Raw genomic sequence first — 23,969 nt, 5'->3', positions numbered from 1 at the left:
CTCTGAGATGCAGCGGTTGTGTTTGCTCTGTTTTCTTTGATAGAGCAAAAACAGAACCAGAGTCTATGGACGTTATTCAGTAACTTCTTTTTTCTGTTGTCACAGTGCAGATGTTCGGAATGACAGCACTGTTTCTTGTGTGATCATAGATTTGTGTAATAAATACAAAGAAAAGTTTTTGAGAACAGTACGTGGCTCTCAGTGCGCGCTTTGGGTGTAGGCTATGCGCAGAGAAAACAGCACGTGAGGAAGTCTTTTTGCGAAAGGATTGAAAATCGTTTGAATGCTTAAACTGAAAAAACAGACTTAAATCAGGCTTTATAGTTTCTAAATAACAAGCAGATTTTTGATGGCAAGCAACCGAAAACCATGAACTCTCTCAAAATCTGGAGCTGAACTATTGAAAACGGTTATTTGGTGTGGGGCCAGGGTGGGCCAAGTTTCTGGTGAGCTATATTCTCTGAAAGTTATGACACATGCCATATTTACAAACCGTTAATATGATTAACAGTTATCCTCATACCATTATGAGGATGCAAGTCCTTATGTTGTAGTGTGTTTTCAGGTTTCAGGCCACACCTTCGACATAATGAGGACATGCCGATCGATGTCCTTTTAATTCAAAAAGCAAAATAAACATACCAAACGATTTTATTAAAAACGTAAACATGCAAAAAGTTTTCTGTGATGGGAAGCGGTATGGATGTAGGCAGGGGGATAGAGAATAGTGTTTGTGGAGTATAAAAACCATTATGCCTTTGGAATGTGCCTGTAATCCAGCATGTGTGTTAGTTTTATTTCTCCTGTGCTGTTGCAGCTGGGAACGCGAGAGAACTTCATGTAAGCTCTTATTGCAAAAGATCCTTTAATACCCCCTGGATCTTGAGGCTTAATACAGAGTCTATGGAATTCTGGGGCTTTTAGTGACTCACTAGAAAATGAATAGTTTCTCACAGCTGTTGCCTGTGCTTGTATTAGGCCTATACACTATATATTATGATAGTTTCTGCCCAGTAAGTAGCAATGGTGAAATAACTTTTATATACATTATACAAACTAGTAGGGTTAAGTGTGATGCTTACTTGTAATGTCTCTATCGAAGCATAAAGGATTAAAAAGGAAAATTACCCCATGATTGTACTCACCCTCAAGCCATCCACTGTTGTACATGACTTTCTTCTTTCTGATGAATACAGTCGGAGTTATATTAAAAATGTCCTGGCTAATCCAAGCTTTATAATGGCAGTGACGGGTTCATTGAGTTTGAAGCTCAAAAAACACTACTCCATGTAGCTCCAGGGGGTAATGAATGCCTTCTGAAGTGAATTGATTGGGTTTTATAAGAAATATATCCATATTTAAAATGTTATAAAGTAAAATATCTTGCTTCCGGCGGACCGCCTTCTGTATTCAACTTACGCAGAAAGTGTAACGCCTCTCGCAGTTCAAAACGCTTACGCTACATCTGACGCCAGTTACGCTTTTTCCGTAAGTTGAATACGGAAGGAGGTCTGGCGGGAGCTAGATATTATACTTTATAATGTTAAATGGATATTTTTCTAACCCCATCGATTCACTTCAAAACGCCTTTATTAACCCCCCGGAGCTGTGTGGAGTACGTTTATGAGGGATGGATGCCTTTTTTTGAGCTTCAAACTCAATGGATCCCGTCACTGCCATTATAAAGCTTGGAAGCGTCAGGATATTTATTAATATAACTCCGATTGTGTTCATCAGAAAGAAGAAAGCCACCTAGGATGGCTGTAAATCATCGGGTGATTTTCATTTTAAAGTGAACTACTCCTTTAAATGACTTTTAGGCCCTCCCTTCATAAATACATCTCCATTGTGAGTGGATCCATTAATATGGAATTTTTCAAATAGATTTATTACAAAATTGAAAAGCAACTGCTCAACCAACTGCACAGTAGGAGGTTTTTACTCTTGATCTAGAAAAAGTGCACTCACTCTACAAACTTCTTTAAAAACATTGACAACCAAACATTTCAGCCAAATTCGAAGGCTTCGTCAGACAAAAAGATTTATTAAAATAAAAAAGCTGTATAGCAAAAGCTAAAAGCCCAATGGCAATCAGTTCAACAGAAGGTTTCAGTTCAAGACAAGTTCCTTTTACCAAACTGCATAGCTCTCCTAAGAGCGTGTAGATGCATAGTTTGTATCAATATGTGTCTCCTTTTTTTTTTTTTACTGAGAACATGATATAAACAAAGGAAGCAGTCACAATGAAGAACAACTAAACAAGAAAAAAAGAAGAAAACAAAAACTAAAGAGGTACAACAGGTAAATAACTAACCTGGGGTGCGTTTCCCAAAACCATAGTTGCTAACTAAGTTAGCAACTTTGGTGGTTGCAATGCAATTTCCCATTGCCAACGACCTAAGTTGGTAACAGGTTAGCAACTATGGTTTTGGGAAACGCACCCCAGTATAGGTCAGCCTTCTTGTGCTAACTCTAATGCTGTACAAAACATAAACAAGTGGTTTCTCACCTGAAAATGTACATTTATCAATATAAAATGTCGTTAACAAATGAAAAGATTAAATAAGTATATTTTGTGTTCGTATAAATGCTCGTTTCCCCCCCACTAACAATTCCAAAACAAAACATTTTCCCAAAGTAAAGTAAAATCCATTCAGGACGCGTCTCTAGTCAGGTACGCGTTTGTGTGACGTCATCGGACATCAGCCAATCACAGACGAGTGCATGTTCGTCAGCCAATCATAGCGCCGCACCGAGCCGGGAAGCTGCGAGCAGAGATAGCGCCGCTGATGCTCTGATCAGTGTAACGTTAATATCCAACGCGAGACGGGCGCCGACATCACACCTGCTTTCCAGTTATACTGCTTCACCAAACCGGGAGATTCCTTAAGACTTACTATCATTCTCGTTAAACCGACATCCATGCGATTCTTCAGGCTGACCTTCAAGTGCTTTGTCGACTGCTTTTGAGACCCTCTTATTCCTCGTCTGCCTTCGACGCACGTCAATTATTACAAATTGGAGCTCAATCTTATAAACCTTCTGCTGAAGATCAATTTTATATTAATAGTCAGACAGCAACCCCACGGAAAAGCACTGAACAACGCGAATCGAAAGTAAACAAATACATAAAAACGTTAAGGAACCGTTATTTGTAAATTCTCGGGCGCGCGACGCTCCTGCTGGCCAGAGCGCGGCATGTCTCCAGAAGAGCATTTCTCCAGTAAGAATGATTTTATATGTTTATGTATGCCTGTTTGTTAATAAGAATACATTTGATAACATTTTAAGGGCTTTGACGTAAAATGTAATCTATACAATGATATCGAAAGCAACCAGAATGCTGTTTGGTGTAATGTATCTTTCCATTAGACGGACTCTCCGTGTGTCTGAACAGGATCCGGATCTGGGCTCTTCATGTATTTACCTGTATCAAGTGTCTCTCTTTCACTTTCTTCCTTACACATGCTCTCTCTCGCAAACCACAGTCCTTCAATCCGCCCCAATCTGGATTCAACTGCATCTCTGACATGCATAAAACTGCCATTGATGTCATAGGAACACAGCAGTCAATCAAACCCTCAATGCTGTATGGGTGCATTTGCATTATATACACATGTATATACAGCTCAAATTCTGCTGTCATTAAAGCAAAAAAGGGTCAAACATTCACAAACTCATGTCCATCTCTCTCTCTCAGATGATGGAGGCACGTGCGAGGATGAATCTCAGGAGGAAGCAGAAGTCGCCCGTCCTTTGGTGTCAGAGACTGAGGGGTCCAATACGGAGATGTCTGATGCTGAGCCCAGTGTTCGTGTGGGTTTGGCGGATACAGGCGACCCCACGATAGAACTGGGGCATTCAGATCGACAAACATGGAGCAGACAAATGGACTTTATCATGTCTTGTGTTGGATTTGCAGTTGGTCTTGGAAACGTCTGGAGATTCCCTTACCTCTGTTATAAGAACGGAGGAGGTGAGATACTCACACACATGATCATGTCTTAAAGTCTCCAGACCACATTTTCATCGCTACACTCAGTCAGTGACCCTCAGTTAAAAAACCCCCATTAAAAACCGTCTATCGTTGCACACTCTTAACACTAATAGACTAAAACCTCTGAAATGTAATGAAGTATCTGCCGGTAGAGATAAGTTAGAAGGTCGAAGCGCTGAGAAAAATAAACGGGAGACAGGAAGAAGGAGGAAGGACAATGGCTGTCTGATATTCATGGCCTGAGTTTATCAAAGGTTGAAGAAGTGACACTCTGTTCTTTGTTCTCTTCTCGCTCTCTGGTAACTTTAACCGTCTGCGCTGCTCTTCTGACGTATGAAGAGGTGATGGACGCCGCTTAGAGTTATCAGCTTTTTTTGTTTCCCATTGACTCTCTGTTTTTCGTGCCAGCCGAAGCATGTTGTAGCAACTCATAATGTAATAAATGCACATAATGTAAGAAGTATTACATTATTAGGTAACACTTTACAATATGGTTGTATTAGTTTGCATTAGTTAACATGAACTAACCATGAACAACAGCTCTGTTCAGCATTAGTTAAAGGGTTAGTTCACCCAAAAATGTAAATTATGTCATTAATTACTTACCCTCATGTCGTTCGACACCCGTCAGACCTCCGTTCATCTTCAGAACACAAATGAAGATATTTTAGTGTAAATCTGATGCTCTGAAAGGCCTCCATTGGCACAATGGCACTTTACACTCTCAAGACCCTTAAAAGGTACTAAAGACGTCGTTACAAAGTCCATCTCACTACAGTGGTTCTACAATAACTTTATGAATCGGCGAGAATAGTTTTTGTGCGCAAAAAAACCCTAAATAACGACTTATATAGTGATGACGATTTCAAAACACGGCCTCATGAAGCTTCGAAGCGTTATGAATCAGTGAGTCGAATGATGATTTGGATCGCGTGTCAAACCGCCAAACTGCTGAAATTTGGCGATTCAAACTGCTCATTCGACTCACTGATTCATAACGCTTCGAAGCTTCATGAGGCCGTGTTTTGAAATCGTCATCACTATATAAGTCGTTATTTAGGGTTTTTTTGCGCACAAAAACTATTCTCGTCACTTCATAAAGTTATTGTAGAACCACTGTAGTGAGATGGACTTTGTAACGACGTCTTTAGTACCTTTTAAGGGTCTTGAGAGTGTAAAGTGCCATTGTGCCAATGGAGGCCTTTCAGAGCCATCAGATTTCCACAAAAATATCTTCATTTGTGTTCTGAAGATGAACGGAGGTCTTACGGGTGTCCAACTACATGAGGATAAGTAATTAATGACAGAATTTTCATTTTTGGGTGAACTAACCCTTTAATCTTTGTTAACATTAGTTAACCCTTATGTGTCCTTTTGGACGTTTTCATCCACTATGGGTTGCTTTTGAGTCTTAATTTGGCCACAACTTTCTCTGAGTTTCAGCAAATGGAATGATTTTTGGTGACAAATCTTGTTTTTACACATATTTTGGGAAAATGCGTTGAAAATTTTCACAAACTCAACTTGCACTGTGGGCAAATTCACTACCCTTTCGTTACCCTCGTGGCTGAAAACAGCCACTAAATTAAACTGCCGGAAAAAATGTATCAGATATAAAAACATTTTTTTTTTTTTTTTGCATAAATCTATTAATCAACCTCAGTCCTGATCAAAACTACAAAAGTTTTTTTTATTCAGGATTTTAACTTTTTAGTTGCCAATTTCATAAATGATGTCACTGATCACAAAAGTCCCAAAATGACTTATTTTCAATATAAAATGTAATTGTAATAACAATTTTTACAGTATGAGAAAATTATTAAATTATAAACTCACCAAAAACATGTCATATTTTCATTATTGCAGTCTTAAAAATTCTAAATTTAAATATTCATGCAATTATTATTATTATATGATTATTTAGCATAAAGCATTGGTATTGGTATTGTATTTACAGTACATTTGGACAAATCTAAATCCAGATAAATAAATAAAATCAGAACTTTTGCACCTTTAAACTAGTAATCAGTAATCTGGTGGATTTTATAGGCAGGTTAAGATTGAGAGTACTTTAAAGAAATAGCAATGCGTTGTTAAATAATACAAATAATAGCACCAATATTTAAATCTGTTGCATTTTGCATGTAGTTAAAGATTGGCTTTAGATTTTTAAAAATGTACTGTAAGGGAATACTTATATTTTTTATGTTTTAAATGCTATTACAATAATGAAAACATGACATGTTTGTTAGTGAGTTTATACTGTAATAATTTCCTCATAATGTACATTTTTGTATTACATTATGAAAATTGTATTACAATAATAATGCAAAACTTATTGCATTATGTGCAGTTATTACGTTGTGAGTTGCTACACATGTCAATAAGTCATACGATTCAGACGCCATCTCAAGAACAGTGTCAGTTGTGTCTATAGAGTTGATACTAAACCTCTGGATTCTTTATCTGTCTGTAAACAACATGATTTGCAAGGGAGACCTAATCTAACTTACTCTCTCTCTCTCTTTTACATACACAAAGAATACATTTGAAGAGTTTTCTTAAAGGGATAGTATAGCCAAAAATGTCAATTCTGTCATCATATACTAAACATTTTATGTCATTCTAAACATGAACGCACAAAAAAAAGTAGCCTGGATGCCAGCCGAACTTAGCCCCGCCCACAACATTTGAGGTTGGGAAGTTTGGTCTGGACTTGATCCGTTGTGGAGCAACTATGCTCGAACAGGAGCTGTTCAGACCAATCAGATTGTCAGGGCGGACTTTATACGATGATGGACAGATGATCAACAGTAACGTAATCATCCACGTCACCAAAGAGCGCTTGGGTTGAATTCGCTCTAATCCTTTTTGGGTAAACTAACTTTTTGGGCTACAAACATTGTTACCCTTGTGAAAAAGAAGTGCGCTTAATTGTATTTAATATGAACTTGGTGTGTACATCAAAACTTACACACACACACACACACACACGCATATATATATATATATATATATATATATATATATATATATATATATATATATATATATATATATATATATATATATATATATATATATATATTATATATATATATATATATATATATATATATATATATATATATATATATATATATTATATATTATATATAGACCGGTCTAAAATAGTCTGAATATGAACACTTATAATAGTGAACTGTAGTGATTCAGGATAAGACAAAAACACGGTTTGGAAAATTGATTCATGATGTTCTCACTCATTATATACATTTGGTTAATTTTGAACAGTTGTGGACTGCTGCTTTAATTAAAGAAAAGTACTTAAAGAGAGTACACTGTCACGGCTATGTTTCTGCACACTTGGTAACACTTTATTTTAAGGTGTAGTTACACGTTACTTACTATAGTTATAACAGGAAAGTGTACATAATTACAAGTAACTAACCCTAAGCCAAACCCTAACATTAACCCCTATAGTAAGTACTTTCCCCGCCAGCCACCCCCAGCGTTTTTGATCATTTCCACAGAATGTTCATGGCCCCAAGAATATTTTGTTGTATGAATATCTGAACATGCATATATCAAAAGAAAGAACAGACCCTCTGCTTTAAAAAAAAAAAAAGTTTTATTCTAGCTTCATGCTTTTTTTTAATTAACATTTGAAGCAACATTTTGAGCAAAAAGCTGAGAAAATCACATTTTTGTCAAAGACTACATCCAGATCTGATTCAGAATGATGATCAAAACACAGATGGAGTAGATCAAGTCCATCAACACCCCCAAAGCTTCACAGTCCTATAGAACAGTCCTATTTAATTCAGTAACATTAGGCAGTTTTGATTTATATGCTGTTTAATGTTAGTGATCGCGTTATTTTGCATATAAATATGATTACATATGCTATCACTTGTTTCTGCATCTTCTTCGCATGTGTTTTGATCCAGAGATTCTGTTCTCTTTCCTAAGATGTGTCATAGCGTCCCCTACCGTATAACAATGAAAACACGGAAACCCTGAAAAAAGTCAGTGTTTGGCGTTTTCTCACAAATTGGCAGGGAAAGAGTTGATTAGTACGTATTTGTGCAATTAGTAATTACACTGTCACCTTAAATAAAGTGTCACCACATGCTTAGGGTGTTGGCAGGTTTGGTTTGATTAAAACGAACCCTGGTGAGATTGCTCTTTTAATGCGGTTCATTTGAATAAGTATGAACGCTGCCCATCTGAACCCTGGTGTGCACCAAACAAGTGGTCTGCTTCTAAATCTGGTGCGGTTCCACAGAAATATGAACACAACACAGACCAAAGACATCTAAATGAACCAAAAAGAGAATGTGATGTGCTACCCTATAATACTCAAGCATACCTTTTTTTCCGTTTATTTTGAAGTGTATTATTTCTCTAATAAGTACTCTTTTTAAAAGTATGCCAAAGTGTACTTCTGTCATGCCCTTACCGTATCATTTACATTTTTTCCTGTTTGCCTTTTGAATATTTGGTCCTTTCATGTGCGTTGCAGGTGTGTTTCTGATCCCCTACATTCTGATGGTGTTCTTTGGGGGTATTCCAGTGTTCTTCCTGGAGATCGCACTGGGTCAGTTCATGAAACAGGGTGGGGTCGCCACATGGAACATCGCGCCTCTTTTTAAAGGTGGAGTATTATTAACAGCCAGACGTATTTATACACACCCTGACCTTTACAACAGCCACAAACAGATCCATACCTAGTCCTGTCTTTAATTCTTAATGGCAAAACTGAATATTGATCTGTCTGGCTTTTAATGTTGTCCAACGTGAGACATAGCATGTATTGGAGTAGGGTCAGTATCTTTCTTTCCTCTAGGGCTTGGTCTGGCATCAATGGTGATTGTGTTCTTCTGCAACACCTACTACATCATGGTTCTGGTATGGGGCCTGTACTTTCTGGCCCACTCCTTCACTTCCCCTCTGCCGTGGGCCACGTGTGGACACGAGTGGAACACAGTCAACTGCACCACCAACTTCAGCCGGGTGTGTTTCAATCAGTCACTGTCCCCTTCCTCTCTTAACGTCTCCTCCCTCAACCACAGTGCCAGCTGCCTGGAGCCCACGGGTTTGCGATCATCGGTTATGGAATTCTGGGAGTAAGTCTTTTAAATGTTTTCAAATCTGATTTGGCCCTGGCACAGATTTGACGAGACATTTGTGAAAGTGTTGTGCCATCAGATTAAAGCCCAGACAGCAACAAAGTGTCGGCCCAGATCCAGGCCACATCTGGTTCATGTGGATTCAACGCGTACCAGATGTGGGCCGAATCTGGGCAGACACTTTGTTGCTGTGTGGGTAAAGCTACTAAAGGGATTGTTCACCCAAAAAGGAAAATTTGGTTATCATTTACTCACCCTCAAGTTGTTCCAAACCTGTATAAGTTTCTTTCTTCTGCTGTGCACAGAAGAGGATATTTTCAAGAATTTTGTTAACCAAACAGTCGATGAGCCCCATTGACTTCCAGAGAATGGAGAAATATAATGGAAGTCAATGGGGTCCATCAACTGATTGGTTACTGACATTCTTCAAAATCTCTTCTTTTATGCTCAGCAGAAGAAAGAAACTCATACAGGTTGGGAACAACTTGAGGGCGAGTAAATGATGACGGAAAAAAATGAATAATGATTCCAGCTGTAGTAATAAAACAGATACAGTAAAAGTTATGATGCAAAACACCTGGGGCCGGTTGCACCAGCTGTACCACTTAGCCTAGTTTTGACGTAAATGGGCACTAAGTTACAACTTACACACTACTAAATATTTTTGCGTTGCACCATTAAACTTAAGCCTAACTCTACGTATAAACGAAATATTTACAGAAGCCTCCGATCAGGAGTAACGGTTGGATTAATATAGCAGACTGACTGAACTGCATCAATACGTTTTTGTTTTACACACGACAGACTTCAATTCTTTAGACATATATGATGATCCTGACATTTACACTCGCTCACATTTTAAGAGAGAAAACATTATGTGAAAAGATTACTTTGTTAGCGGCTCTTCAACATGAGCCCGTCCTAAACAGCGCACCGATGTGTGCATCTGTCCCGTCAGTCCGTGTTGTGCATGTCAAATAAAATCAGTCATAATCAATGAATGTAATTTTTTATTTATTGTTTTTGTATCAGTATTTATTTATTGATCCTTATTCATTTAATTTCAAATACAGTTTCTAAATGTTATTTACATATAAAAACTTTGATTATGTTATTCATGATTAAGTATCGTATTTAATGAAACGTATATTTTACCGTTAGTTACTGAGGCAAAAGTAGTTAGAATGAAGTATAAACTGAAATTCATGGCATTTCAACTTCTGCTCACGTATTTGATGGCTATTATTATCATTGAGGGTAAACGTCATATTATGCAACTTCGCATTACTTTACGGAGAGCTTACGACCTACTAGCTACGTTGTGCCTTAAGAACAAATGGTGCAACCGAAAAAAGTAGCTAGTAGTTACTAAGCCTCTAGTGTGGACTTTACGTTCCAATATAAGAAGGAACTTACGAACGACTGGTGCAACCCTACCCTGTTCACCTACTCGTATTTCACTGCACTTCATTTCCATAATTATATAAATAATCATTTTTAAAATGTATTTTTATTATGTATTAATGAACCATTTGCAAATGCAACAAGGCCTAGCTATATTGTTAGTGGCTGTGCGCTCTTTAGCTGTGATTACATTTACAATATAACATGGTCTCTCAAAGCTTTTCAAATGTTTCTTTCTTGACCAGGCGTAAAGTACTACGTCTGTCTGGTGGTTTGGATGAAGTGGGTGACATCAGCGGTTACTTGGTCTTGTGCCTATTTGCTACGTGGGTCATCGTCTACTTCTGCATCTGGAAGGGTGTTAAATCTGCTGGAAAGGTACAAATATATGTTTGTAAAAGATGATGGCTAGAAGCGTAGAAAAAGAAACCTAACATGTCGAAAGAAAACTGTGTGTCACTGTGAGAAACACAGTGTATACCATTCAAAAGCTTGGGGTCAGTAGGACTTTTATATTTTTGAAAGAAATTAATACTTAAAAAAATATATATAATAAAATAAAATAAAACTTTTATTCTGCAAGGAGGCATTAAATTGATCAAAAGTGACAGTAAAGACATGTATAATGTTACAAAAGATTTATATTTTAAATAAATGCTGTTCTTTTGACGTTTCTGTTCATCAAAGAATCTTAAAAAAGTATCCACAGATATATGAAGCAGCACAACTGTTTTCAACATTGACAATAATCAGAAATGTTTCTTGAGCATCAAATCATAAATCAGAATGATTTCTGTAGGATCATGTGACACTGAAGACTGGAGTAATGATGCTGAAAATACAGCTTTGATCACAGAATAAATTACATTTTAAAACATATTACAATAGAAAACAGTTCTTTTACATTGTAATAATATCTCACAGTTTCACTGTTTTTGCTGTACTTTTGATCAGATAAATGCAGCCTTGGTGAGCATAAAACATTTTAAAAATGTACAATTTTGAATGGGACTATATATAAATATATTCAAATTAATATTTTACTATTGTTGTTGCATCATTTCCCTTGTTGATTGTTTTGTACGTTGTAATGGTTGTTCGTATTGGAAGTTTGTAGCTAAATTACAAGTACTCAAATCAATATTTCATGTATCTATTTGGTAACTAGATGTGTAATAAGTGGGATAATGTACAGTCAGATGGTCATTATCTGCTTCGTGTCAAGGTCCTGATTGGGTTTATTTATATTTATCTGTGATAATGATTGGCTGACTGTACATTATCCCTTACTGTACACACACACACACTCACACACAAACACACACACACACACACACACACACACACACACACACACACACACACATTAGTCAAACCATTATGAATGTTGCGAACATGAGAGAGTAGATCAGAGCACTGTCCGGGTGTAAGCTGATTATTAGCTCTCCCAGCGGATGTGTGCGTGCAGTGTTTTTCTTCCTGTGCTTGACTGTCAGAGAAAAGGTTTTGTTTCTTAAATCAGAAATACCTCGTTTCAGAAGGGACAGTGGTTTTACCGTTAGGTGGAAAAATAATAGTGCAGTACAGTAATGTGTCTGTATGTGTGTGCAGGTTGTATATTTCACAGCTGTGTTCCCATATCTGGTCTTGGTGGTCTTGTTTGTTCATGGCGTCTCACTGCCAGGAGCTCTTAATGGCATTATTTACTACCTGAAACCAGACTGGAGCAAACTCTCCGAGGCACAGGTGAGAGGCTGTCCGCACGCGTTTTGCTTTTATATGTGCGTGTGTGATTCTGTGGCAAGTCTTGCAAATATCCAGACAATTCCACATTTCATAACTAAAATTATAATGTAATATTTGATCAGAACAGCATAGAGATGGGGATTTTAAAGACTTGCTTTGGCCCATATAAATAGTGACTCAAGATCATTGTCTGTCAATCAGTGATATTTTAGTGTCATTGAAATACTATTATCGTTTTTATCAATATTTTAATTCTAGTTAAAGTTTTAGCAATTTTGTGTATGTTTTTGTATTATTTGTATTAGTTTTTTATGTCTATATAGTTTTTATACATTTGTATTTCTGTTTTAGTTTTAGTTAATGAAAATGAGAAATCTTGCCTGGGCAACTAGTTGTTTTTGTTGGTAATTCTTTAGTTTAGGGTCCAATTCTCGCTATTAACTAGTTGCTTATTATCATGCATATTACTAGGTTACATATTGTCTGTTTATTAGTACTTATAAAGCACATATTAATGCCTCATTCTGCATGATCATATTCTACATCCCTTAAAGGGATAGTTCCCCCAAAAGTTTCTTTGTTCTGCTGAGCACAAAAGAAGATATTTAGAAGAATGTGTGTAACAAAACAGAGAGAGCAACCATTGACTACCATAGTAGGGGAAAAAATACTATGGTAGTCAATGGTTGCTCTCTCTGCTTTGTTACACACATTCTTCTAAATATCTTTTGTGCTCAGCAGAACAAAGAAACTCATACAGGTTTGGAACATCTTGAGGGTGAATAAATGATGACAGAATTTTCATTTTTGGGTGAACAATCCCTTTAATCCTACCCAATACCTAAACTTAACAACTACCTTACTAACTATTAATACATTTTTTATGGTTTTGGTTTTAGTTAACTATAATAACCCTGCTGTCAATATCATATTTCAATTTCAGCTATTAAAGACAACAATGTCAGCTTTAATTGCTGAATTTGAAAACTATAAATTGATATTTCTTACTGGTCACATAAAATGTGCTTGTGCATTCTAGAGTAGCAAACAGTTACTATTTTGAAACTGAAATAAGCTCTGAAAGTAATAGAAGAATACATTTAAAATGCTGCTGAGGTATTTTTAGATATTTTTTTCAGCTGTAAGCAAAGATTAACCCGTGCACTGAATGTTAAAAGCAATAACTAGAGCCAAGTGCCATGGTTATATAATTCTTGTTGTCGTGATGATTATGATGGCAGGTATGGACTGACGCTGCCACACAGATCTTCTTTTCTTATGCTATCGGTCTGGGGGCCCTGACGGCCCTTGGGAGCTACAACCGATTCAACAACAACTGCTACCAGTAAGCAAAATATCACACACATAATGATTTTTATACGGTACAAACTGTACATTACTATCCCCTTACGCTAACCCTACCCCTAAACCTACCCATCACAGAAACACTACATTAAATAAAAACATGTTTTTGCCTATTTATACGCCTTTTTAACTAGTGATGACCAGTAAAATGTCCACACTAGTCAGCCCGTCATAATATTTCATTATATAAGTGAGGATATTTGGCCCTCACAAGTATAGCCAAACCTGTACACACACTGTTCATAATGCTATATTTAAAATTTGTGATCATTATACTGTATAAGAGTAGATTCATGTGGATTTCGATTGCTCTGCATAGTGTATTGATGGACATTAACAGTGTAAATAAATATGAGCCTAATATGTTTTTGTAAATATGATTTTTAACAAGAGTATGCCATTCATTTGAATTTTTCTAATATATAATATAGTATAATATGATATATAACATTAATAAATGAAAATTTCACAGTGAAGCAATTCAATTGATTTTGCTATTTATGATTTTGACAAGATTGCTCAATTTATCTTTCCTAATATGTAATAGTATAATATAATATATATAATATAGCATGAATGAAAAATTCCACAGTGAAGCAATTGAATTGAGTAATTGTGTGTTTGACTGTAAATGATTATATTTTCTCTGTAAATGATATAATCAGGATATAATAAAGGTCTAGACTTTTGGTCCCCACTGCATGTGTAGTTTTGTGTTGTACAGAGGAAGGTTTATTGTTCTCTTGTCTGTATATAAACACAGCAATGACACAAAGGCCTCTCTGCCAAAAACAACGTTTGAGTGTTTTTTCTTTACGGCTTCATAATCCCGCAGCATCCCTGTGGGACAGTAGTGCGTGAATATTTGCATGCATGTGATCAGATCAGAGATCAGAGGTTGCATGAGTTCAGAATCCAGACAGTTTAACCTTGTGCGTTGTGTGTTTTGCTACTTGCTAATCTCATGGTGATTTATCTCTCTCTCTCTCACTGTAGGGATGCATTCATTCTGGCTCTTATAAACAGTGGCACAAGCTTTTTTGCAGGATTTGTTGTTTTCTCAGTTCTAGGATTCATGGCGGCCGAACAAGGCGTTGACATCAGTAATGTGGCAGAAAGTGGTGAGATATGCTTTTGTCCTCATTACACACTCTGGTTTATTAAGTCTATTATAATAGACTTTTGAACTTTGTACAATTGTAACCTTTAATATAATTTGGAGTACCATGCAAATACCATTATACGTCAACATATGGATTCTTCTTCTTTTTCCTTCAGGTCCTGGTTTAGCATTTATTGCCTATCCAAAAGCAGTGTCGCTCATGCCTTTAGCGCCACTGTGGGCGGTACTGTTCTTTCTCATGCTTCTGGTGTTGGGATTGGACAGTCAGGTGAGGCCTTGCCCACTCATTTATGGCAGTAGGCTAGCGATCAAGCTGATTAAATTACAATTCATTTCATACAGAATGTATTTTCTTGTGCCACTTTAAAAAAAAAGTGAGGTGTGCTTATAGGAATCAAACAGAACATTTCATTTTTTATTTGTTTTTAATTTGAAGTTCAGCATAGCAGCTTTACCCTTGTGAAAAAGAAGTACACTTTAGCTTGCTTTTAAAATGATTACTTATTATTACATAATATATGTAAAAGAATATACTTAAGTGTAGGGCTGTACGATTAATCGAAAAATAACCGAAACCGACATTCAGAACCTCTAACCGACGTATTTTTCCCATGTCGGTTATTTCGGTTTCCACGTGACTCCGCCCTGTCAGTCACATCAAGTGCAGTTTGCAGGCACACAGAGAGTTGCTGGAGCGGTTATCTGTGTTTATAGATGCCCAGAATCACTATAGTAACTGCATGTTTTACACAGTTTATATACAGGTCAGTTAATTGCTGATCTTATAGCCTACGCGCTGACACGCACACACACACACACACACAGGCGGCGCGCAAGCCCCGAAGCCGCTTTCACTTTCGTGCTCATAAAGTTTGTCAAGTATGCGTTTAAGGCTTGCCAGTTTCAACATTTAAAGCGATTGTGCACTATTCAAAAACAACAATATGGAAAACTTATCCGTTCAGTGCTCAGCTTTTTTCTGTGACACAGAGAGCCGCGCCGTGTCGCGTCTGACGCGCGCGCGCGCGCCCTGAAGACAGACCTCTCACCTGCGTCCTCGCAAAGCTTGTCATTTGTATGTGGTTTAAGCCCTGTCAGTTTGAACATTAAAGCGAGTTTCGACCCTCAGATGTGTATTATGTTGAACTAATGCCTGATATATTATGACAAACGAACACTCAGATCTAGCTTGCACATCACGTGAAGATCGCGCGCAGAGGAGCGCAGAAACGCAGTGTCAACGCTGTCCTGTGAGTAAAGTAAAGTCACTAAAGCAGCTTAGAAACTCAACCGGTATAGCATATATTTTAATACCTTTGCAGTAAGTACAAACCACAGCTTCATAATGAATAGAGACGGTATGAGTAATTCACACACAATCACTCTCTCAATGATGCATTCAGATAAATGTAATGTAGGCCTACTGTGCTAATTTATCTGTATCTGATAAAATCTTAAAATCACAAAGAAATGCACTTTTTCATTAGAAAAAAAAATTCCACCTTTAATAGTAGAAAATATTTACAGTAAAAACCTTATCAGTGAACTTACTCAAAAACCTTAAGAGGGCACAAAAAAAAAGGAGCAAAATAATCGTTCATTAATCGTAATCGAGGTCAAATGTTCAATTAATCGAGGTTTTTATTTTTGGTCAAATCGTTACAGCCCTACTTAAGTGTGAACTAAATGTACTGTTTTCAGATACTGCATGTTAAAAATACACTACAATTGCATACTAGCAAGCAACACTACTGTGCAGCAACTCGCCAACCTCCAGCCATTTAATCTCTTTCGGTGTGACGCATGTGGACGTAAAGCATCCATTAAAGAATAGCACAGGAATGCAAGAACACATCCTGTGTGAACGGCCCCTTAATGTTCACACAAAGCCCTAGATTAGCCTCAGAGCTCTTAGACTAGCAACAATGTTGGACAAGGTTAGACACATTCAGCTGTCCTTGTTGCCCACATATTTCTTGGTTAGATCATCAGCTTCCTTTTAAAATTGATCAATCTTTCTGTTTTCCCTCTTTCTCTCTCAGTTTGTTGGTGTTGAAGGCTTTATTACTGGAATAATGGACATGCTGCCCCCAAAGTCATTCATAGGCTCTCTGCGTCGTGAAATTGTTGTCGCAATATGCTGCTTTGCCTGTTTTACTATCGACCTTTCCATGGTAACCGAGGTACGTCTGACGCCCATAGTGAAGTATATGATAAATCAGTAGATTCATATCACCACATTATGTGATCTCCTGCATGTAACTTTCTCTCTCTGTACAGGGAGGGATGTATGTGTTTCAGCTGTTTGACTATTACTCTGCGAGTGGGATTACTCTGCTTTGGCAAGCCTTCTGGGAGTGTGTGGTGGTGGCCTGGGTGTATGGTAAAATATCTGTAGTCATGTCCACACAGTAACTGTGATTTTTTGCAGAGTAGGATGTGTTTCTGGATCAACTTATTTTGTTGTTCCTGCAAAAACATTGCTAAACAAACACAATCCTAACAAATATTCAACCCTGCTGAAAAGACCTGTTGGGATTTCCATGCTGGTCCACGCTGGTTTATGATGGTCTGGTGTCCAGTCCTGCTCCTGGAGGGCCACTGTGCTGCAAAGTTTAGCTCCAACTCCAATTAAATACTCCTGAACCAGCTAATCAAGGTCTTACTAGGCATACTAGAAACTTCCAGGCGTGTTTGTTGAGCCAAGTTGGAGTAAAACCCTGTAGGACAGTGGCCCTCCAGGACCAATTTGCAAACCTGGTCTAGCTTTTAGAACAGTAGAAACAGCAAAACATAGCTTGTGATGCTGGTTGAAGGAAGTCTGGCCTTGGTTAAACTAGTCAGAAAGCCTTGTTGGACCACAGCAGAGACGCCCAAACCTGAACCTCAAATCTGATTAATAGCAGGGTTTGTGAGTTGAAGAAAGGCAAAAAATGAATAAATTAATTTAAATCAAATGTAACAATGAAATAAACAAAAGTGGCCATGCAATTAATCAAAATAAAATTGAAATAGCGATATATATGAGCAAATTGCAAGTGGCTCTGTTCACAGTAAATGCTGCTTCTCACAAACTCGATCTCCTCAAGTGCTGTGAGTTTAACGTGCATTTGGGAACATGCATTATTTATTACCCTCACATTCACATAAATTAAATTTTTTGTGGGCATAAGTTTACAGCATTTCACTAATATTTCACCAAATGGCAGAAGTTGTCCACACAAAGGAGAAACATTCAATTAGACCAAAGTAAGGGTCTATCAAAATTTTTCTTTAATTTAACATTTGCCAAGTGAGAAAAAACGATATTCTACCAAATTAATAGCTTGAGTGTTTGTAACTTGCAATGTGTTAATTGGCTCTAGTAAAGAGAGAATCTTAAGTGTGAACAGCCTTAAAAGTAACTATTCCATTAGCAGTACAATCTTTGTTTATTTTATTTATTTATTATAGAAATTATTTTTGTCTACATGTTTCGGCAGTAGCAATTTGAGACATGAGTCATATCGCAATTGCAATGACAAAATAATCACAATATATTTATTTGGCCAAGTTGTGCAGCTCTCTCTCTCTCTAAATATGTATATATATATATATATATATATATATATATATATATATATATATATATATATATATAAACCTTTAAAAAAATACTAAATAAAATACTTTTAGTGGTTTACATGCATGTCATGTGACCATTAACCGACCATGAACCAGTATTTTTTTAGAATCATTGAGATACTGTTTTTTTTTTATATTTTCAAAAATTGTATTGTTATATTCTCTGTGTTCATTTTAATTTTACTTAAATGTTAGTTTATTTGTAAATGAAAATGAGAAATGTTGCATTGACAACTAGCTGAAAAAGCTAAATGAGTTTTTATATTTTTATTTTATTTCAAGTAACAGAAATGTTCTATGGTTTTAGTTTTATGTAACCCTGCCGTGAACATGCAAATGTGTCGTTAAATTATTGAAATATAAAAAATTAAAATCACGGGTAAATATTTTACATCTCAAAGGGCTTCGGCTGAAAAAAGTTTTGCGAACCCCTGGTTCATAGGAATGTTATCCAATGCCAACAGGGATATTGATTCAGGAACATGTCGTACTTGGGAAATTTATGGTGAGCATGCAGATGCACATATAGGCCCTGTTTACACCCATTGTGGTCGATCGGATCACAAATAGACGAGGGAGACACATTCCCATTTACACCTGGTTTTAATCCGTCTCTTTGGCCCACTTTCAACCACTTCTGGTTGAATCACAGTCCTGATTTCTTCGAGGGGAGGGTCTATGGGCGGGTAAATGTATAGGCTTTTTCACATCTTTCAATTTAATGGAGGAAATAAGCTTGCACAGTTTACATATAAACACACCCGGAGTTTCTGGGTGTGCACGGACTAAGTATTTCAGGCACTTGTTGCGCTCACTCGACTCTTCATGACCAATCGCTTATTGTACCCCCAAGTTGTAAGTCGCTTTGGATAAAAGCATCTGCCAAATGCATAAATGTAAATGTTTCTGCTCTGAAGATCACACTGAACGCGGTGAGTGTGTGTGTTAGAAATCAGGAATGGTGAGAGAACTTTGTGCTTGGTACGTTTATGTCTTCAAACCAAACTTGGGTCTCCAGCTGACAAAGTTTAAATCCCGTCTGGCTAGTGCGCTTCCCATAATGTTTACGCTTTAGGTCAGTAGGCGGAGAGTAGACAGTCTTTTGTGGCTGTTTGAACACATTCGACCACATGAGCGTTTACACTACGAAAGCAATCCGGTCGAATGTGTTTTCAACTACCACTGACAGTGGTCGAAAGTGGACAAGCTCAAAGCGTTTCAGACCCTGTTTACACCTGTATTTAGCTTTGTCTACTCGTGATCTTAATAGGTGTTAATAGGGCATAGAATCCTTGTGTTAACCCAGCAACACCTCACTCTCGTTCTCTCTCCCTAAAGGTGCCGATCGATTCATGGACGACGTGGCCTGTATGATCGGCTATCGTCCTCTGCCATATATGAAGTGGTGCTGGTCCTATATCACGCCGGTAGTGTGTATGGTGGGTTTTACATGCAATGATGCTTCAACGCTGGTTTTCACATTCTTCAGGGGGTATTAAAGGGGTGTGTGTCTGTGTTCCGCAGGGTGTTTTCTTGTTTCATGTGGTCAACTACAAGCGATTAGTGTATAATGGCGTGTATGTGTACCCGTGGTGGGGTGAGGTGCTGGGCTGGTTTCTCGCTCTCTCATCCATGCTTTGCATTCCTCTCACCGTCCTCTACAAACTGCTGCACTGCAAAGGCTCTCTCATGGAGGTAGGACTGTGATGTGTGTGTGTGTGTGTGTGTGTGTGTGTGTGTGTGTGTGTGTGTGTGTGTGTGTGTGTGTGTGTGTGTGTGTGTGTGTGTGTGTTGCATTGCTACTTCCCTTGCCATGCAAACAAGCATGTCAAGCTAAAATCTACTCATGATTTGAAGTAGTTCAGCTAACCTTTAGAAAATAGTGTTGGGAAGCTACTTTGAAACTGAAGCTTTCCAAGCTAAAAACCTATTAACTCTTTCCTGCCATTGACAGAATTTTCCAGCAATCCCTGTTTTCACAATTAAATGGTAGGGGGCGCTATTACACATCTCTAAAGAGTACAGAATCTCTGGATCAAAACACAGGCTAATGCTAAGAGCAAGATCATTACAAATCATACTGTACGGCATGGATCTTTTAAACTTGATTACAACGTATTTAGACTGTACGATGAAGACAACTAGACTATAACGCAAGCTAGCACAGAAGAATAAACGTCATCAGCATGTGCTAGTGGTAAACAGAGCAAGACGAATCACACGTTGGCAATTGGGGTTTTTATGTGAGCTGAAAAAAAGAGGAGGAAGCGAAAGAGAATATGGACGTGGTCATGGCGAGGGAAAAAAAGGGCAACTTGGCATACCAAAATTGAAAATGGAGCTTGAGGTAAAAAGTTTTACGTTTTTAGCGCCATGTCACATTGATCAATACGCCATTTCATGTTGCATTTTTATTGGCTAGTCAGTAGATGTAGGAACAAACAAAAATAACGACTTTATTCAATCATGTCTTCTCTTCCCTGTCACTCTCTTGGGGTGCGTTCACACTTGTCGTTTGGTCCGGAACCAAAAAACAAAACATACTAGTCCTGGTCTGCTCAGCGTTCACACTGGCCTTTTTAACTGCGAACCTAAAGTTACCGAGCCAAAGGCATAGGGATACGGTCACAACCTGATTGGTCGGATTTTATGACGTATATTTTGCTTACCGAACATTCAAAACACTGCTGTGTGCTGATTAAACACGATCATTTTATGCATGTACATATGGTTTTATTTTTACCAGCTGAGAACTCACGAAGAGCTCATAAAATGTTCAAAACATTCAAAACAGCTCCAGGATTTCCTCCGGTGTGCAGAATCGAAGATCTGCATATATTGATGAGGCACTTTACGTCCTTGTTGCTCCACATTTGCCCTCTACTCATTTTGGACACAACAATCTTTCCGCGTCGTCAAATCAGCTGACTTGTAGCGTCTCATCTTGCGACATCACGTCCTGGTTTTGGTTTGTTTACGTGTCTTTGGTCCGTGTTGCGTTCATATATCAATCGAACCGCACCAGAGTTGGTTTGAAAGCGGACCGAGACCCATCTTTTTAGCGGCCTCTGTCCACTTGTTTGGTTCGCTCCAGGGTTCATATGGCAGCGTTCACATATGTTCAAATGAACCGCACTAACCGAGCAATCGCACCGGGGTTCGTTTTAATCAAACCAAACATGACAAGTGTGAACGCACCCTTAGGCTATAAATGTGACCACTGCTTTACACTTATTAAACACATTTACACGAAATACATCTAACACTAAACTAACTAAAACACCGAAAAACTGCAGTTTTTACTTTTTTGTGAGTAAAATGGCACGAGGAACACTATCAACCCATGACTAAATATGCGAATAGGGGTTTTATATGCTAAATTATGCATTTATTTATTTATGAAGAGAACAGATAGACTGTGCGTTACTTTTCATGTTCACCACCACACAAAGCACGTGTTTGTTTTTTCCCCGGTGACAGCAAAGGTATGGGGTTATAATGATTGCATATTTCCAGATAAATAGTTCCTGAGCCACCAATACATTTAAAGAGATTCACAAATATATACAGGATTTTCACAAAAATTGTAAAAAAAAAAAAGAAAAGAAAAAAAACAGGGGCGCAGGAAGTAGGGATGTAGGTTTATTTACATTTTTAGCATTATTTGTAATAAATATTTGAAGTGGGCTATTAAAAAGTGTTATTTATATGTTGAATCATGTTTTTTTTAAACATACACGCCGAGTGTGACGTCATATTTTATAGTGTGTGTAGGAAGAGTTTGTCCGCTCTACTGTTGAGTGTAGGTCCACCTTGGGTGTAGTGTAAGCTAGGCAGGTTTTCTGTTCATTTTCTGTCGCCGTACAGGCTATTTTACAGGATAAGCTCAATGACCTTCTTATTTAAAGGCTTGTAGACCGGTCTGTGCATTACGATTGGAAGCAGTATCAAGTGCAGTCAAAAGTCCTGGTGTGTAGTGTTCTCACGATACGCTTGTTGTGCTTTGTGGAGTTTTTTTGTGGACTCGATATTGTTTCTTGTTAAAATGTGGAGAGTAGAATATTCAGAGTAGCTTGCCCAACACTGCAAAATCCACAAATGCGTGCACAAACTCACCAACAGTTGGATAAATCTCTGGCCTTTTATTGTATATTGTGATATAAAGCATGTGCGATTCTCTGTCTTTCAGCGTTGGCAGCATCTGACCACACCTATCTGGGGGAGACATCATCTTGAGTTCCTTCCACCTGAGAATGAAGCCAGACTTCTACAAAAGGCAGAAGAGAATAAAAACACACTGTTATATGAAAGTGTCATTTAATATCCTGGCCAGAATGATCAGATACAAACAGCACTGCCCTACACCTACACTGCAGAACCACACACACACACACACACACACACACAGCAGTGATCCCTCTGTTAGGAGTGAATTGTTGTCAGATCCATACTACACACCCATATGCCATAAACACAGTTATCCACTAAAGCACTACACCCACAGCAGAGGCTGTGCAGTTGAACTGTCATCGCTCTTCTTTCACTGTAATTATATTTCAAACGAAGGCCTCAGGCGCACAAGATAATCACGAGTGTTTGTGCACGACAGCCGTTATCTGCCTCGTGTGCTGATGTTGTCCAGTATTATGTGTTAGTGACGTTGCACTGGGATCTTACGGCAGTGTTATGGAGAAAAGAATGGTATAATTAATAAAAACAATTTTCAATTTGATATTGTGTACATTTATTTGGTTTGATAAAATCGTGCAAATCATTTAAGTAATATCTCAGCATGTTTTTCAAAAACAAAATACTTCATAATTAAAATATATGAAGACATTTTGTGTGATATTTACATTAGAGTTCAAAAGTTTGGAGACCGTAATTCATTGATCAACAGTTATGGAAATGTAAGCTAAAGCTCCAATCTCCTCCCAAAAATCCTGAGAGCAGTCAGTTGGTGCCTCAGTGACTACTTCACTGAACTGGCTTCGCAGAGGAACTGACACCGTTAGCATGTTTTATACACTTTTGAGGGATATAATTTTCCAAAAGGCTTACAGAACTCTTGATCAATTCAAAGTATTAAATTAGCTTAACTGAAAACACATACATTTATAATGACCCATGCAGGGTTGCCAACTTTCACGCATTTGGCGTGACACTCACGCTTTCAGGCTCTGTCTCACGCTCTCACGCTGCCCAACTTAATCTCACGCCAAACCTTTTGCCATGACCCTCATGGTTATGTGAGATTAAGTGTATATCCGTTTTCTGTTTACATTGGACATATTATAAACATATTTCCCTTTTTTTTCTCCATATGTAACGTTACAAATGTTGGTTACATTTTGTTCTGCCGTTTGTTGTGGCACAGTCAGTTTTGTAAGCTCACAGTATTATGAAAATATATTTATACAGTGTTTACTGTTTCAGACCGTTTCCGTGACAACAGCCACCACATAAACACAAGAAAACACACCACAACAGTATTTTACACCGAAAGCTGTTTAAAAGACGCCGCTCTCATGTCAAGTCAAGTCAAGTCAACTTTATTTATATAGCGCTTTTCACAAAG

At 37.7% G+C, this 23,969-nt stretch overlaps 1 protein-coding gene across 4 annotated transcripts; it reads left to right on the top strand.

Annotated features, from left to right (window-relative positions):
• The first annotated feature begins 2,788 nt into the window (after positions 1 to 2,788).
• Positions 2,789 to 23,122, top strand: LOC307118179 (sodium- and chloride-dependent creatine transporter 1). Of its 4 annotated transcripts, none has more exons than XM_079803689.1 (15): positions 2,789 to 3,223; positions 3,489 to 3,589; positions 3,701 to 3,976; positions 8,523 to 8,654; positions 8,847 to 9,126; positions 10,779 to 10,911; positions 12,145 to 12,279; positions 13,521 to 13,624; positions 14,641 to 14,765; positions 14,923 to 15,035; positions 16,810 to 16,950; positions 17,048 to 17,150; positions 19,730 to 19,830; positions 19,916 to 20,086; positions 22,581 to 23,122. In XM_079803689.1, the coding sequence occupies exons 3-15, from the start codon at positions 3,790 to 3,792 to the stop codon at positions 22,710 to 22,712; spliced, it is 1,857 nt and encodes a 618-aa protein (XP_079659815.1). In that variant the 5' UTR covers positions 2,789 to 3,223; positions 3,489 to 3,589; positions 3,701 to 3,789; the 3' UTR covers positions 22,713 to 23,122. The 4 variants fall into 4 exon arrangements, with proteins under 4 accessions (XP_079659815.1, XP_079659813.1, XP_079659816.1 ...); XM_079803690.1 differs by having other exon boundaries at positions 2,797 to 3,223; positions 3,373 to 3,589; XM_079803687.1 differs by lacking the exon at positions 3,489 to 3,589 and having other exon boundaries at positions 2,792 to 3,223.
• Positions 23,123 to 23,969: the final 847 nt, after the last annotated feature.

This window comes from Gobio gobio (assembly GCF_949357685.1).
Source record: "Gobio gobio genome assembly, chromosome: 21".
NCBI lineage: Eukaryota > Metazoa > Chordata > Actinopteri > Cypriniformes > Gobionidae > Gobio > Gobio gobio.
This window is presented reverse-complemented; position numbering and strand designations above follow the sequence as displayed.